Consider the following 16,351-nt stretch of genomic DNA (forward strand, 5'->3'; position numbering starts at 1 on the left):
GATGTTAAATATATTACTTTGTAGTTAAGAATGTGATATAAACGGCACAAGGCCACAGAAGAAGCTTGCCTCAGAGCTTGCTCAACACTAACCAAACAATAACAGAATAACAAAAGAATGGTCTAAAACAAAATACAGACAGAACGAAGAAAAAAAAAAAAAGGCTATAAAGGATAAAGCAGATAAAGGACAACTTAACCAAAACGGGCAGCCGTTCCGACGGGCTCAAATCACACTCTAACCACCATTAACCAACAAACAAAACAGTCGGGTACAGCGGGGAGCTGCAGCAGCAGTGCGAACTCGACGAAGACATTTTGAAGCCGGCTTTTGTAGCCACGCGGCGGGGAGTGGCCACCTCCCTTCCGCCGTCGTCACAGGCTCAGCCAACCGTGGCGTCCCACGGCCGGACTCCGTCTCCCCGTCACCTCCTGTCCGTCGCAGCGGGTGGCTGGGTTGGATACTTGGATAATAATAATAATAATAATCTTTATTGTCCCCAAAGCGAAATTTGTCTTCACAAGTCTGTTCAACACAAAAAACAACATAACCATATAACACAAAACATAACAGGACAGATCATCAGGACCCCACTATTTACAGAAAACCATCCTAGCGACGGGGGCGATTGCTTAGCAGATTGTTTAGTGCAGCGATGGCTGAGGGGACAAAACTCCTGCTAAACCGTACCTTGTGCCACGTCAAGGTTCTGTATCTTCACCCTGATGGCAAGAGGTCGAAGTAGCGACACAGAGGATGATCAGTGTCATTTGTTATTGACAGTGCTAAGCGTGTGATGGCCTTATCATTCATATCAGCAAGTGTGGGGGTGGGAAGTCCGATGATCTTGGAAGCGATACGGGTAATACTGTAGAGTTTGTTTCTGTTAGGCATGGACAGTATAGTGAAGAAACATGCTGAGCAATACAACAGAATAGGTTACAGGCAGATAAAAGCCCTGGATATTACGGTAAGAATAATAATAATGAAGCCCTCGGGCGTAACAGTCATGTTTATTAGTGTGTGTGAAATCAGGTTCTTCTTTTATCTCTCTCAGTATAATTTAGTCATCCCACGTTTCACACGTTTCACAGTTTCTCTTAATTCTACCACAACCCACAAAGTAATTCTAATTAGTATACTTTTTGTGTCCTTCATTGATTCTCTGTATCAATGAAGGGTACTGTTTTTATTGAGTCAGGTCGAGTCACTGTTTTCAGTGAGAGCTAAAGACAAGACTTTAGTTGTAAAACCCTTTATTAACTACATTTATCTACTGTATACTGTATAGCACATTGGTTGGCTTTTAAGAATAGCAGATATAAAAGCTCATAGCGCGACACTTCGTGCCACGCTATGAGCTGCTTGTAGATTTGCTAAGTGTAATATATATTTCAAAGCAAATGTTTTTTACTCAAATCTCCATGGATTTGGACTAACATATTTTAGGTTGTGGATCGGTGGCCAAATACATATAATTCCTTGACATGAAAATGTTATCACCATAGCAACATAAGTTGCTATGGAAACAGAAAACAGTAGGATTAGGAGACATTAGTAGAATTGGCCTCAGATCTTAATTGATCCACTTAATTCCCTCACTCAGCTACAGATATGATTAATCACTGTGGAAACAAATAACGCACCTGTGATTTGATATAAGCTGATCGAAGGAGTAGATTATAGTGTCTGTTATCACGTCTACAGTACTGTACTTAACGAAAACCAGCCTAACACTTTGCAGACAGTTTTCGGGATGTGCGTGCTTTGCCATGGACTCTATTCTCGGAATGTAAAGGAACTACCAGGATTTTCATAGGCAAGCTCCAAAAGTACATCAACCAAACAATACACAAACATGATTTGTGGGGCAGTTGGTCTTTAAAAAGAAGTAGTATATTGTACTGTATATGTTACAGTCAGTTTGGGTAACTCAGTCAGATTGGGGTAAGAGCGCTTGTTTTGTAGTTCAGTTCACCACACACCCCTAACACCACCTGGATCAATTCACTTTGATAGTCTCTTATCAGCGCACCTGTGTAATTCTGCGTAGTCACCATGAGATGGCAACAACAGCCATTCACTTGTGTAGTCACTGACGTCACTCATTTGCGACAACTCTGTCTTTGTTTATCTACTAGCCTACATCAGCTGTGTTTAGCCATTAGCTTACTATGCCTAACTCTAACCCTAACCCTAACCTTAACTTCAGTAAAACTATGCCTAACCCTAACCCTAACCTCCGTGGAGTGAGGCGCTATCATTCCTGCCGACGCTACGTTGTCGTTGTTGTGGATCAAAGCGACCGCTTTTTCCGCCAACCGCCGCACGACGAGCGCTCCTGTTCTCAATTTCACTGAAAGTAAAAAAAAAAAAAGTGACATATATATATCGGGGAAAACCTCATGTTTTTTGATGAATGCCTTCTACTTTGTTTTTGTATGACAATTTCACAGAAAAGGATAGATCTGTCAAAAATAAAATTCAAGCTCACAACGGTTCACATTGCAACAGATGAGCTTGTAAATCAGCAATGTCTTTGAAAACGTTTAACTCATGTACTACCATTACGACGAGGTATAACAAGATTATTTTATAAGCCCTCACCAGGCACGTGCACACATAGACACCAAAAGGGGCTTGAGCCCCTGCCCTTTTATCTGCCTGTAAAAAGTTCCCTCTCCAGACAATGAATGCAGTTTTTACTGTCTTGAAAGAAATGCAAATGCCCCTCTTTCCATGCCATACCTGAAGGCAGCATTCAAGAGAATTGCCTTGTCCAAACTCTCCTGAACTCTGAAATGTTGAAAGAATTGCCCTCTCTGTATATAAATTCATGCCGTTACGCCACATCTCCGGTATTCACTTGCTTATGCTTAGTTCAGTGTGGTATCAAGCACCGAAAATAGCCGACCTCCAAGCTCACAACGCGTCACAATGCAACACGTTGTGAGCTTGGAGGTCTGCTATTTTCCTCTCTAACATTCTCTGCACGTCCCTGGCCCTCACTAACATTGATGAGATGTGACAGAATTCTTTTTAATTTAATTTATTTAATAACCGCGATGGTGCGCATCTGCTGCTAAATAATCGCATACGGTTTCCAACAGGAAACAGGATGTAGGCGTGATACACTTTAGTATCTTTCGAACCGTTTGAGCGTTTTCTTTTTTTTTTTTTCATTGCATGTCTGTGTTCAAGTTTGGACTGGATCTTACTTGAGGTAAATATTCTGTGACTACTTTAAAATGTAAGAAAAAAGGGAAATTGTTGGCATTTTGGGGTAAATAGTTACTGTAAGTAGTAGCTTGTAGATCGGCTATTTTATCTATTTCTTTTTTTACATTTTGAAAGTGAAAGTGGTTAAGTGTGTCTTTGGGTTTTATAAATATTTTGCCATTGAACAAAGTATTAATCAGAGCTTGTTAATAAATAATAACTACATTGGATCCTGTCGTCCATTTCTTGAAAAGTAATGCTTTTGGACATACAAGGTTTTCCACCCAGCTGCAACAATCTTGCAATAATAATACGCAGCGGTCATAAAATCCCACAGCACACCATTCGGGAGCCACAGATGTACTTAATGTTTCATTGTTTTGTATTTATTAAGAAAAAAGTAGAGCAGACAGAATTCAACTGCGGTCGTTCTCTGACATTTCATTGGTCGAGGTCGACAGTGCCGTTATCATCCATGGAATGTTTCTGACATGAGAAAGAAAGAAAGAAAGAAAAAACATCAACTATGGAACAGTAAAAACTCCATGAGCACCATTTCAGCAAACAACAACCGTGACTCTATGGAGAATACAGTATGCCTATAATTGGTACAAGGAGGACGGGAGTAATTGGTCCCGTAAGGGGTCCATTTGGTTCCGTTTGTGCACTCAGAGAGTTAGAGAGGCGAATAAGGGAAGCGTTTGGAATCCCCTCAAAGGACCCAGAGGGACTCCACTTTGAGGAAACCACTGGTTTAGAGTTAATCTAGTCTCGTACAGTATATGAGGCCAGCACACTGTTAAACTGGCTCCTGCTGGGTTTATAGACGAGAGATATAGTCAATATAAACATACTGCGGGGGCACGTTTAACAGTGGTGCAGACTAACTGTTCCAGAGGTGTGTATTCATTACCAAACATAGTCTGTGCACATGCCAATAAAACAACCGCCACAGTGTTGATTTTGTCAAAAAAGTGTTCGTCAACTGCCTTTTTTTACTGATGAAAACTAAATCAAAACTAAGCTATGATGACTAGGGGTGTAACGATACATTTTAACAGCGATACGATACGAATCACGGTACATGGTTAACAATGCGATACATGGACAATATCGGTTCATCCATGGCGTTACGATACGATTCAATGATTTAAAATCGATGTAGTAACTTTTTAGCAAAGAAATTAAATTTGTGTAAAACGTGTAAAAGATCTATTATTATGGAAGTAAACGCTGTGATTATCTAGCAAATACATGGACATTATATTTACATTTACAATGTATATTTAAGCATTTCTAAGAAAACAGGTAAACCGAGTACCTATTCAGTAAAAACTTCATAACAACTTACAGTATAATAACCTGACTGCGCCAGATAATGGCAGCAGTGCGTATGCCTGGCTGCATACCGCTCTGCTTTCATCATCTGGGATCGTTCAGGCAGACTCGATGTAAGGGGCGGGCCATTTTTTCAAATTCTTTAGCAGGTGATTGGATGGGGCCGTCTCTCTATCACAGTCTGGGAGTGCCAACTCCAACCACTCATCCGCCTCCTGGGTTTCCACGTGGTCTGCAATCAGACTCTATTGGTTCAGAGCCGCTCAGAGCCCGCCCGTAGCTGCCGCTGATTGGTCCGGCCCGGGGCTTTACGAGTGTGATCAACTCTCCCAGAGAGATCTCAGATGGTAAAGTAGGGCGGTACGCACTACTACCACCATCTGGCGCAAGTCAGGTTAACAGTATAATGTAAAAAAATAAAAATCCGATCTAAATTACTTGTATGGTCATTGGGGGTAGGCAAGTGCTACTGTAAGCACTGTAGATTTAGCTGATTAAAATTGCATATTTAGTTGACTAAAACTGGACTAAAACTAAAACATTTAAGATGACTCAAATATGACTAATGCTAAATCTTTGCTGTCAAAATCATCACTGAACCACCAGATTATACAAATTAACCTGACTGAGAAACATTGGTCCATGTCAGTGCAGTCATTGCCAAGACATTCCTTTTCGGCAGTTTCAGTTTGCTAATGTGTAATTACCTGGGCTTTGTTCTTGCTAATCCCCTGTTGGGCTCAGGAGGATTTTGTCATGATATAACCGAGCGTCTGGCCGTCCCAGAGGGATTTATTTTTAACCCATTTAGGCCTAGAATTATTGAATGTTTTAACCATTGAAAAATAGCAGATATACAAGCTCACAGCGCGGCACCGAGTGCCGCACTGCGAGCTTGTAGATCTGCTATTTTTGAAAAAGTCGTGAAAATGTGTGCAAATCTTTGAATATATATGTATTTTCAAAGCGAACGTTTGTAACTCAAATTTTGCTTCTGGGTGGTCCCTGGAACTAAATATTTTGAGATGGGGGTCCGTGGCCAAATAGATATAATTTTGGGGGTCCTTCACATGAAAAGGTTTGAGAACCAGTGACATAGTAGTCTCTCAAGAACAGACTAACTGAGCTCCATTTAAGTGAAAAGGACCTTTTCTTTGACGATGGCTGGCCAGATTGCTGACATAGAAAGATAGGTTTTTCAAAAAATCTTAGAAGGATTCAAAAGACACTTATAGAATCGGGTCAAAATTCAAATTTTCATGATTTTTCAAAAATAGCAGATCTACAAGCTCACAGCGCGGCACTCGGTGCCGCGCTGTGAGCTTGTATATCTGCTATTTTTCAATAGTTAAAGCATAAAATAATGATACACATAATGTGTAGGCCTACCCGTTCTAGATGGGTTAAATTTACAGTTTATGCATTTAGCAGACGCTCTTATCCAGATTAAAAGGCATAAACCCTTAGTCATCCCACACAACAACAGGGTAACGCTGTCCAATAAACCGTGCCAAGGAAATAGGAAACAATGAAAGTGCTGTACACTGTAACTATAGGATGGCAGCTACAGTAGATGTCAAACCTACAGTAACAGATGTCTGTATAGCATAACACTAGTAAGACACCTCAGGGTGCCATGCGACCTCGCACTAAAGGGCAAGGTTGCACCAATTCTTGGCCATCTGGCCAGTGATGTATATGGGACCAGTTACTCATAATATGTAGACCCCTGCATGATAGTCAACAATGTTATGTCAAAACATGCCCATATGTGGGCATTACCAAATATGGGCATTCCCAGATATGTCTTAATATTGATAACATTTGCAGTGTTGATATGGGCTTGAAGCAGAAGAACTTTTATTTGTAAATGCCTAAATAGACACAGAAGAGTACCAGCTTTGCTGACAGAACGCTCTGCTTCTCATTGTTGGTCACTGGCACTTTTTGTGCATTTCATCAGTGAAACAGCATTAATTGCGTTTGCAGTTCGTTCGTTTGGCTTGAGCAGCGCAAGCTGCTGCCGAGCTCGCGCTGCTCTGCCTCTGATCTGAAAGCGAGACAGGCTGAGGGAGGGAGGGATCGCAGCGCAGGCAGAGAGTAGTATGAATAATACACGTTCTGGGGTTAGGGGTGGAAACCCGCCTCTCACAGTGTGTTTCCAAACGAACCATTGAACGTGCATTGTAAATGCCCGTGCTTTAACTGTGATATGCGCGAAACCCCGGACATTTGAAGGAATTTATAAAACCCCCCGGACAGGCCGGACAGCCCCCTAAAAGAGGACATGTCCGGGCAAAAGAGGACGTATGGTCACCCTAGACAGTGAGTCACAGTGATGTGGCACAGAGTGACTCATATATGGGCATAAAACAGATTCTTGGAAATACCCAAGTGGAACAGGAAGTGATGTCACAGTGACAGTATGGATATCCAGGGTTTGATGACATCACTTCCGTTAGAGAAGGACAAAGCTACAACATTTCTCATGGTATACTGCGACCTTCGGTCACAATAACATACATACAGTACCTAACACCCAGGGGATGTGGTGGTGGACAAAGTATATCATCTCAGTCGAGCAGAACCCTATCTACATATTTTAACAGTTTGTTTGTTTTTTGTTTTTTGTTTTTTTGTGGAAATGAACGCCCTACTTCATCTGTTATAAATTCCCTTCCATTGTGTCCTGAGTTTAATATTATTGTGTTATTTTGTTCAGGCATCTTTCTGGGCAGCTACATTTTCCACTTCAGTCAGGCACTTAGGTGGCTCTGTGAGTGTTGGGGTCCTCAATGTGAACAGTGAAATGACAGAATGTTTACACAGTTCCTTAAATCTGCAACATTCTAAGAGTGTGTTTGTGAGGAGTAAGTTCTTACTGCATTGTATTACTTGAATGTTTTCTATGTGTAGAGAATTTTGTGTAGTATACATGACGTGTTTTGGCCATAATGGGTGTTATTGGGAATTTCTGTGCTGCTATTGTGTTGTTTGGCTAAAAACAAATCTTTAAAAAAAAAAAAAAAATGCTGATACACAAGCTCATAAACAACGTGTTTTGAAAGTGTAGATCGGCTATGTTTGCTATTTTTTTACTTTACTTTTCTTTAGCTGTTCTTTCATTTCATTACAAAGTACATGTTCTTTTTTTTACATCAATGCTGTATTGAAATGTAGAACTGTTTAAGTGGTTAATTCATAATGTTTTATTTTATTTTATAAATGTCGGTCTCAAGAGTGCCATCCTAGAAATGTAGCCAAAATGTCAAAATGTCAAAATCCACAACGATAGGTGGATACGCAACACTGCCTCAATCTGTCCAATTACCCAAACCCCATCTATTGGCATTTAGAACTGTGGACTGTACATGTTAGAGTGACATTACATGTATGCTAAAGGCTGTATTAATGAAGACACCAGCTGCGTTTTCTAAGAAAACACCCCAAACGCCCGTCTCTACCAATATCTCCCATGCTGCCATCTGTAAGAGACATGGTGGTTGGCCTTTAGGTAATGAGCACAGCGGTGGAGACTACATGACCTCTTATTAAAGGAGAATTCCGGAATAGACGTTTCCTTACCTTAATGTGATATCCCAGAACGAATGGTACAGGTGGACATTTTAATGTATCCATCACAAGGCCGCTGCAGCTCCGGGCACACTGTGGAGAGTGTTTAGTCATTATGAAGAAATTAATTTTCGAGTGACGAAAATTTGCGACTGCAAAACCCCACCGCTCACACTCGGGAGGGAGTTATAAATACTTTCACCTGTACCACTCGTTCTGGGATATAATTAGATTAACCCATTAAGACTTGAAAAATACCTAAAAATATCTTCAAAATCAAAGTTTTAAACGTAGGTTTTTAATTTTAATGACCACTAGAACCCCCATCTCAAAATATGTTGTTCCAGCGACACCCCAGAAACAAAGATTGTGTTAAAAATATTTGCTTTAAAATATTCAAAGTTTTGAACAAATTTTCAAGTTGAAAAAAAAAAAAGAAAAAGCAGATCTACAAGCTCATATCGCGGCACTTGGTGCCACACTATGACCTTGTAGATCTGCTATTTTGTAATAGCCAAAGTATAAAAAATAATGGGTGAAGTGGTTGCGTTCCCCGTCTTAATGGATTTTAAGGTAAGAAAGCGGCTATTCCGGAATTCTCCTTTAAACGTGCGTGTGCGTTTTACCACCACATACAGTGGGGAAAAGTCAAATTAAATCCAAATCAGCTTAGCCTACCTGTGCTGACAGTATTGGGGTATCTCATTTTATTTATGTATGGTTTGTTTTGACAGGACACTGCATATTAATGAACAATACGATCATTGTAATGTAAATACACCGGATTTAGTGAAGATGGAAGATGCTATAATTTACATCCGCAGTCCACACACACAAAGGGCAATATATATTATATAATTTATATTTGCATACTAAAGTGAATTGTGCATAAAGTGCAGTGTTACTTTCAAGTAGTACGGCATACGTTGTTAAATAAAATGCAGTCTTGAATGGTCGCAAGTTTGGTTATCAAGTAATCTTTTTTTTAGATTGTGCTTGAAGGATGGAAAAGTAGGACAATCTCCTATGGCCAATGGAAGGTTATTCCATTTCCATGTCGAACAACCCTGTACTGAAAGGACATTTTGTCCGGATGTGGATCGCATGCGCTGCACTTCACACTCCCCTTTGAGGTATTAAAATGTCTTAAAGACCTTGTGAAATGAAAAATATGTTTCTACACTTTCAGAGCATATCCGTGGTCACCATATGAGTATACCTAACTAGTAAGACGCCTCAGGGCAACATGTGAGGTCGCGCCAATTCTTCGTCATCTGACTAGTTACCCATGGAGACCCCTGCATGATGGTCAACAATGTTATGTCAAAACATGCCCATATATGGGAATTACCAAATATGGGCATTACCAGATATGTCCTTAATATCGATGACATTGGGACAGGGATCTCCATATATGGGCATTAAACGTATGTTAATTAGTAAAGCCAAGCGAGGCCTTGGAGAGTTAGGGCCTGGGTTTGATGCCTGGGGATCCACATGTATTAGCATAAGGGGGTACGCTGACAGGGCATCATGGACTTAATATTAACGTTTTCGGGGGAAGGTAGGGTGTAAATCAGAGTAAAGCAGGCTCTTGGGCCAGTTAGGGCCTGGGATTGATGACATCACAAAATCTCCATATATGGGCATAAAAGGGATTTTGTTTCTGGGAATGACCATATATGGACTTTTTATTTTATTTTTATGTATCCATGTGCATACAATATATGTTATGCCCATACATGGAGATCCCTATCTGAACAGGCCACACAGATATGGTCAATGCCTTTGCCATCTGGCCAGTGATATATCAGTGATCAGGCATCTTCATATATGGGCATAAAAGTGATACCCATATATGGACTTTTACATAGGTGATAGGTCACTTGTGATATCACCTGTGATGTCACAGTGACAGTATGGATATCCAGGGTTTGATCTTTGATGAGGTGATGTCACGTGACATCACTTCCTGTACGGAAGGACGGAAGGAAGGAAGGACAAGCTACGACATTTCTCATGGTATACTGCGACCTTCAGTCGCAATAATCGATGCCAAAAGAAGAATTCGAAAATAATCTGTTTTGGCGTATTTTCATATCAAGTCCCTAAAAAGCCAATCTTAATTACTTCCTGTGAACGACAACGTGCTGCGTGATGACATGGATAGGATTTTGTGAATATAAATGGATCTTGATTACATTCACCTGTTTGATTCCCATAGCTGCGCATTGCTCTAAACACAGCTGATTTTAATTACGGAACAACTCCGTTGTTACTTTGATAATGACAATCGTGCTTGGCCTGTAAAACGTGCAGAGACTATGGAGATAAGTTCACACACCCGTTGTAGGGCCGCTTTAAACTGGATCAGTGCCAGGAACAAGCAAAAAAAACAACTGTGTGATTTGCCATCTGAACTGAATTTAATTGAATTTAGACTCTTTCTGGATCGTTTCTCTCACTTTAGCTGATTGTGTGAACTTAACTCCATAATCTGCACGCTTTACAGGCCAAGCACGATTGTCAGCATCAAGCGGGTGCATCCGGGGGCACGGTGGCACAGTGGAGAGGTTAGCCATGTCGCCTCACAGCTAGAAGGTCCTGGGTTCGATTCCCGCCGGGGGGGCGCTGTGGGCGCTGGGGGCGTGTTCCCTCCTCCGCGTCATCAGCGCCCACACCCTAGGTGGGGTTGGCGAAAGGTCTTTTCTGTGTGGAGTTTGCATGTTCTCACCGTGTCTCCGAGGGTAGATGTCGTCACAAAAACATGCAGTAAACCTGGTCTCTATAATACCTCCAACTTAAACCGGGTTCAAATCCAGGGTAGAAGCCAAAAGTTACGTAGTGCAGCTTTAAGGAACCATAACTCCCTGATTACTATCCCTCACAGGTGATGGCAATGGCATCTGTGTTAAGTGCCTTGCCAATTACCGCAGACCTAATCCTAAGTGGACCGCTGATTAAATTTAGTCAATGCAAGCGTTTTTTTTTTCCTTTTTTTTGTAATTGAAATGACAAACTGAGAAATGACGCCTTGGTGTCCCTGTCCCTGTGCTCTGTGCTCAAATGGAACAGCACTTAGTCTTTGGGACTATAATGGTTTTAACATGTAAACGGGACTACACCATGGATTTTCATTTTTCCAATGTTTATGTATTTCTTTTGGTGTCCCACCAGCACGTTATTAGTCCTATTTCTGACCATTGTTTCTCATTTTATGGGCAGATCTATGTAAGCAGGTCTCAGAACGTCTGAATTTAGGTCCGATTGTGACATGACAATCGGGACCTACTGCTGTGCTGAGTGGGGGTTGGGGAGGGGTGAGCAGGCCTGAGAAGGAGGCAGGAGGAGCTGGGAGAGGGGTGGGGAGGGGTGGGCAGGCCTGAGAAGGAGGCAGGAGGAGCTGGGAGAGGGTTGGGGAGGGCCGGGTGGTGCAGGCCTGCTGAGCAGGAGGTGGGGAGGAGTGTGGGGCCAAAACTGTCTCAATAGCACAATCCTCCCACTCAGGACAAGGTGGTACTGCAGCAAAATGCTCTGAAAGCCAGGCAGAAATGACAGGGGCTCTGTGTTCAGGAGTGGTAATTTAGCCTCAAACCTTTTGAAAAGGCGGTGTAAAACACTGTAGATAACACCGTGTCCAATGTGTTTTACACCACATCTGGCGGTTATCCTGTATTCATAGAACCTTAGTTATATGCATAACTCTAGTTTTGCTTTGCTGAAAGTTTGTTCTCCGTGGTGGGAAACCTCTCAGCACCCCACCCACTCTGTAAAATACACAATTCTCGTCATGAAATAAAATCCATCCACCTCGATTGTCGCAATTGAGTATTCTTATTTCCGGGTTGTGTCTGCGGCGGTCGAGTTGTGCCGGCGGTACCATAATCACAGTAATCATATTCCATCATATTCAAGGGCTTTTGGAGAGAAATTAGTGTGGGTTTCTGGCCCCCTGAACAATTTAGTTGAATACGCCTGGTTTAAGTGGTTAATTTCACTTAAACCTCTTGCCAGGCCAGAGGAGAAGACTAAAGGCCAAAGAGGAGGTTTAAGGATTCAGTGAGAGAGGATATGTAGGTGGCAGGAGTGGCAGAGGAAGACGCACAGAACAGAAACAGATGGAGACAGATGACCCGCTGTGGCGACCCCGAAGGAAGAAGGAGAACTGCAAAAAGAAAACAGATTTTTGTGAATCTGATTTTTACCACATTCACGGGTTTGAAATGTGATCTGATTTCTAAAGATGTTTCTCAGTTTGGACACTCGGAGGCAGAAGTCAGATTCATACTGTTCTATGACATCTACAAACAAGCTTAGCTACATGTGACATTTTGTGAGATTGTAGATCTGTGTGACACCAGTGTGCAACAGAGTACAAGTTAAGCTTGGCTCACGCTTACATGTATGTCGTTACATTGTTACCACAGCAACCAATGTAGATATAATGTCTGAAGAATACACAAATCTGATTTAGCTTTTCTGATGTTGCTTGCATGGAGAGTATCAGAATGGTCTGAACATAACTAGAGATATCTCTCTCTCTCTCTCTCTCTCTCTCTCTCTCTCTCTCTCGTTTATTTGAATTGTTTGAATATAAATGCTATGAAAAAAAATGGGGGACGAAAAATCCATAGGTCTATGAAGGCATACATTGTTTTGTTTTTTTCTGCAAAATATATGGGAATCACTTCTGAAGATGTTTTGCTCCAACTCTCAGTGGTGGATCACTCGGCTCAGGCTTCGACGGAGAACGCAGCTGAGAAAAATGAACTAATGTAGCAAACTTTCTTATGAATAAATGGGTGGTTAAAAAATAAACTCTCTCTCTCTCTCTCTCTCTCTCTCTCTCTCTCTCTCTATGAATTTTAAGAATATTGGTCGAGATGATTTGTATTTTGCAGTAACTTGAGCTGAATTGGAAATATATGGTTTTATTAAAGAGTTTTTAAAATCAAATCTCCTTCTCCCTCCCTCTCTCTCCCTCTCTCTCTCCCCCTCCCCCTCTCCAGGCCGAGCAGGACAACGGTCATCCTCTGCCGTCCTTCTCTGACCTCATCATTGACATCCTGGATGAGAACAACAACGCTCCGTACTTCCAGCAGTTCGAGTACCAGGGCTACATCAGCGAGGCATCCCCGGTGGGCACCACCATCTCAGCCAGCAGGAACCTCACCGTCCCCCTGAGCATCATCGCCCTGGACAATGACGCTGAAGAGGTAGCCTGGCACGCACTCATGCACACGCACGCACGCGCACACACACACACACACACACACACACACACACACACACACACACACACACACACACACACACGTAACCCAGCACACATGTAAATCAGTGGTTCTGAACCTTTTCAGGCCGCAACCCCCATAATAATCATATTTTAACTGGGGACCCCCACCCTGACGAGCACTAAGAGTTGAGTTATTACATTTTGTTGTTGTGAAAATAATTTCTGACTCTAATATTAGACAATTTGGCCAAGGTTTAATTACTGTTGAGAGAGAAAACAATGTTGCACATTAAGTTAATCATCTGGGGACCCCCCAAAATAATTTGGGGACCGCCCTGGGGGTCCCGACCCACAGGTTGAGAACCACTGTTGTAAACAACAACACATAAACAAAATGTGTAGACAAAAATAAAGGAGAATCTAAAATCTACACGCTCGATGTTTGAATTTAATACAAATTCATTTCAGTTCATCTGCATCTTATATTCTACGTGTTGTCTTGGTCATGGCATGATTGGAGTTAAAATGCTCTTTTCATTTATTGAAATTGAATATACATTACTATATATTTTCCATCCATCTAAAATAGAAACTTTAATTAACACTACATTTTCAAATTGATTAGCATTGATTGTTTTATGCATAACATTAGGCAAACTTTTGCAGATGGGCGAAAACACTCAGACCCACACGCACGCACGCACGCACGCACGCACGCACCCACGCATGCACGCACGCACGCACGCACGCGCACACACACACACGCACGCACGCACGCACGCACGCACACACACACACACACACACACACACACACACACACTATGGTGATTTCCATCAGTCATATATTAACACTGTTTTGTCCCCCTCTTATAGCTGGCTCCCGGTGATATTCCTGTAGGTATAAAGGGGTTTGCAGTGGGTGTTTTGATTTGTGTCTTTTTTTTCCTTCTTCTTTTAGAGCCGGCTCATGCACTTTCCCATGCACTTTCATAATATGACAGTGGGGGGACGTGCACTACATGAAAGTACACTTTCACAATATGAAAGTGCATGACTAAACTGTCTTTTTTTATGTGAAAAAAGCCGTAGACATCCTCCTCGATATTGGTAAATGTCATTTTGTTCAGTTCCAACGTGTCCTCACATTCCCCCCTCGCTGCTATATATCTAGCCAGGGGCGTCACACCAAATTCTGGGCCCCGGGGTAGGATTCACTGTGGGGCCCCTGTGCTTTAACAATTGAAAAATAGCAGATATACAAGCTCACAGCGCGGCACCGAGTGCCGCGCTGCGAGCTTGTTGATCTGCTATTTTTTTTTTTTTATCGTGAAAATCTTTGAATATTTCAAATCCTTCTAAGGTTTTTTGAGAAAAAAAAAAACTATATTTCTATGTCAGTGGTGCTCAAACTTTTTCATGTGTATTTGGCCACGGACCCCCATCTCAAAATATTTAGTTCCAGGGACCCCCCCCAGAAGCAAAATTTGACTGTTGGCTTAAAAAAATACATACAGTATATTCAAAGATTTGCACAGATTTTCACAACTTTTCAAAAATAGCAGATCTACAAGCTCGCAGCGCGGCACTCGGTGCCGCGCTGTGAGCTTGTATATCTGCTATTTTTCAATAGCTAAATAGCTATCCACCTGTGGGCCCTGGTAACTCAGTCACACTTTCCCCCCCATTGTGACGCCCCTGTGTCTAGCTTACTGAATAACAGCCCCTACGCTGGTCTCCGGTAATGACGACTGTGTGTGGAGTGTTTCTGAGTGCTCTAGCTGTGAGTTTCCATTCAAACCTCATATATGAGGCTGAACTTTTTGGTTGTTGTTTGCTGTGGTGTGGTTCAACTTGATGAAGTCAAAACAAGTCTGCTGCATTGTTCTTTGAATTTCCTCAGCTGAACTGAGACTGTACAGTGAATTTCGTCAACAAATAAAAACTAAACTAAAATCTAGAGATCCAGTAGAACTAAAAGTCATTTTATGTTTCATTGCGCTCAGATGTTGCAGATCCACAATATTGGCTATTTGTAGATTTGGGTATCTTCAGCATGCAACCATTACAAGTGTAAAAGTGTAACTATGCCACGAGGCCAGCCAAAATACATTTAGTCTAAAATCTGATGATATTTAGTTGACTAAAACTAAAATATGACTGTTTTTTGTGACTTAACTAAATCTTAAATTTGCTGTCAAAATTGATCACACATCACACTGACGTCCAAAACTGTTGGAGAAAATAAAAAAGAGGAGCCTGTTCCAATGGATCCGATTATAATTTTAGTCACAAGCCCTTGTTAACTCACCCACTGCATATGTCGAGTTTGACGAGCTATAGTTATGGGTCCACTCTGCTTATGACGAATATGACGAGTTATCAATTAGCTTTAATAACTATAAAACAAAAAAGTATGATCGCCGATTCGCCGTCCATAGCGCTCTATGGAAGCGCCCTATTCACAAAAAACGGATCTGGATGTTCCAGAACGGAAATGGGGGGGCGGGACAACAACGCCTGTATCCTGTCTGCCGAAATGTCATCCGGTTCAATGTTGTGCAACACCAGCGTGGCGCTCCGTCGGTTTCGCTTTGAGCGATGGAAGGCTGTAGTGCTTTGTTGCTTACCGTGCCTGGATCGTATTGTGAATACAATCGGTGAACCATCGTGCAATGGATTCGCGCGCGCGCCCACGTTAAAGGTAGGCAAAATCCTGGCGGTGTGGACCATTAGAAGGGTCTTAAAAATAGCGGTGGGTGAGTTAATACTTTTCATCATTTCAATATTTATAATTCCCCCCCCCCCCCACACACACACACACACACACACACACACACACACACACACACACACACACACACACACACACAGACGCCACTTAATCACTTCCACTTAATAACTGTAGTATGACAGAAGTAGGGCTTTCATTTATGAAGAAAAAATAAATAAATACGAAAACCCATCAAAATTTGAAACATGGAGA

At 41.9% G+C, this 16,351-nt stretch overlaps 1 protein-coding gene across 1 annotated transcript in view; it reads left to right on the forward strand.

The window, feature by feature from the left end:
• The window catches only part of LOC308296680 (protocadherin-15-like), a gene marked incomplete at both ends in the record, with an annotated part of 437,702 nt that overhangs the window by 135,280 nt on the left and 286,071 nt on the right, over window positions 1-16,351 (forward strand). The window contains one exon of the mRNA XM_080740008.1: window positions 13,140-13,346. Coding sequence (XP_080596134.1) covers window positions 13,140-13,346 — 207 coding nt within the window. The remainder of the gene's footprint in view (window positions 1-13,139; window positions 13,347-16,351) is intronic.

The sequence above is a fragment of the Nannobrachium achirus genome (assembly GCF_963921795.1).
Source record: "Nannobrachium achirus genome assembly, chromosome: 13".
NCBI lineage: Eukaryota > Metazoa > Chordata > Actinopteri > Myctophiformes > Myctophidae > Nannobrachium > Nannobrachium achirus.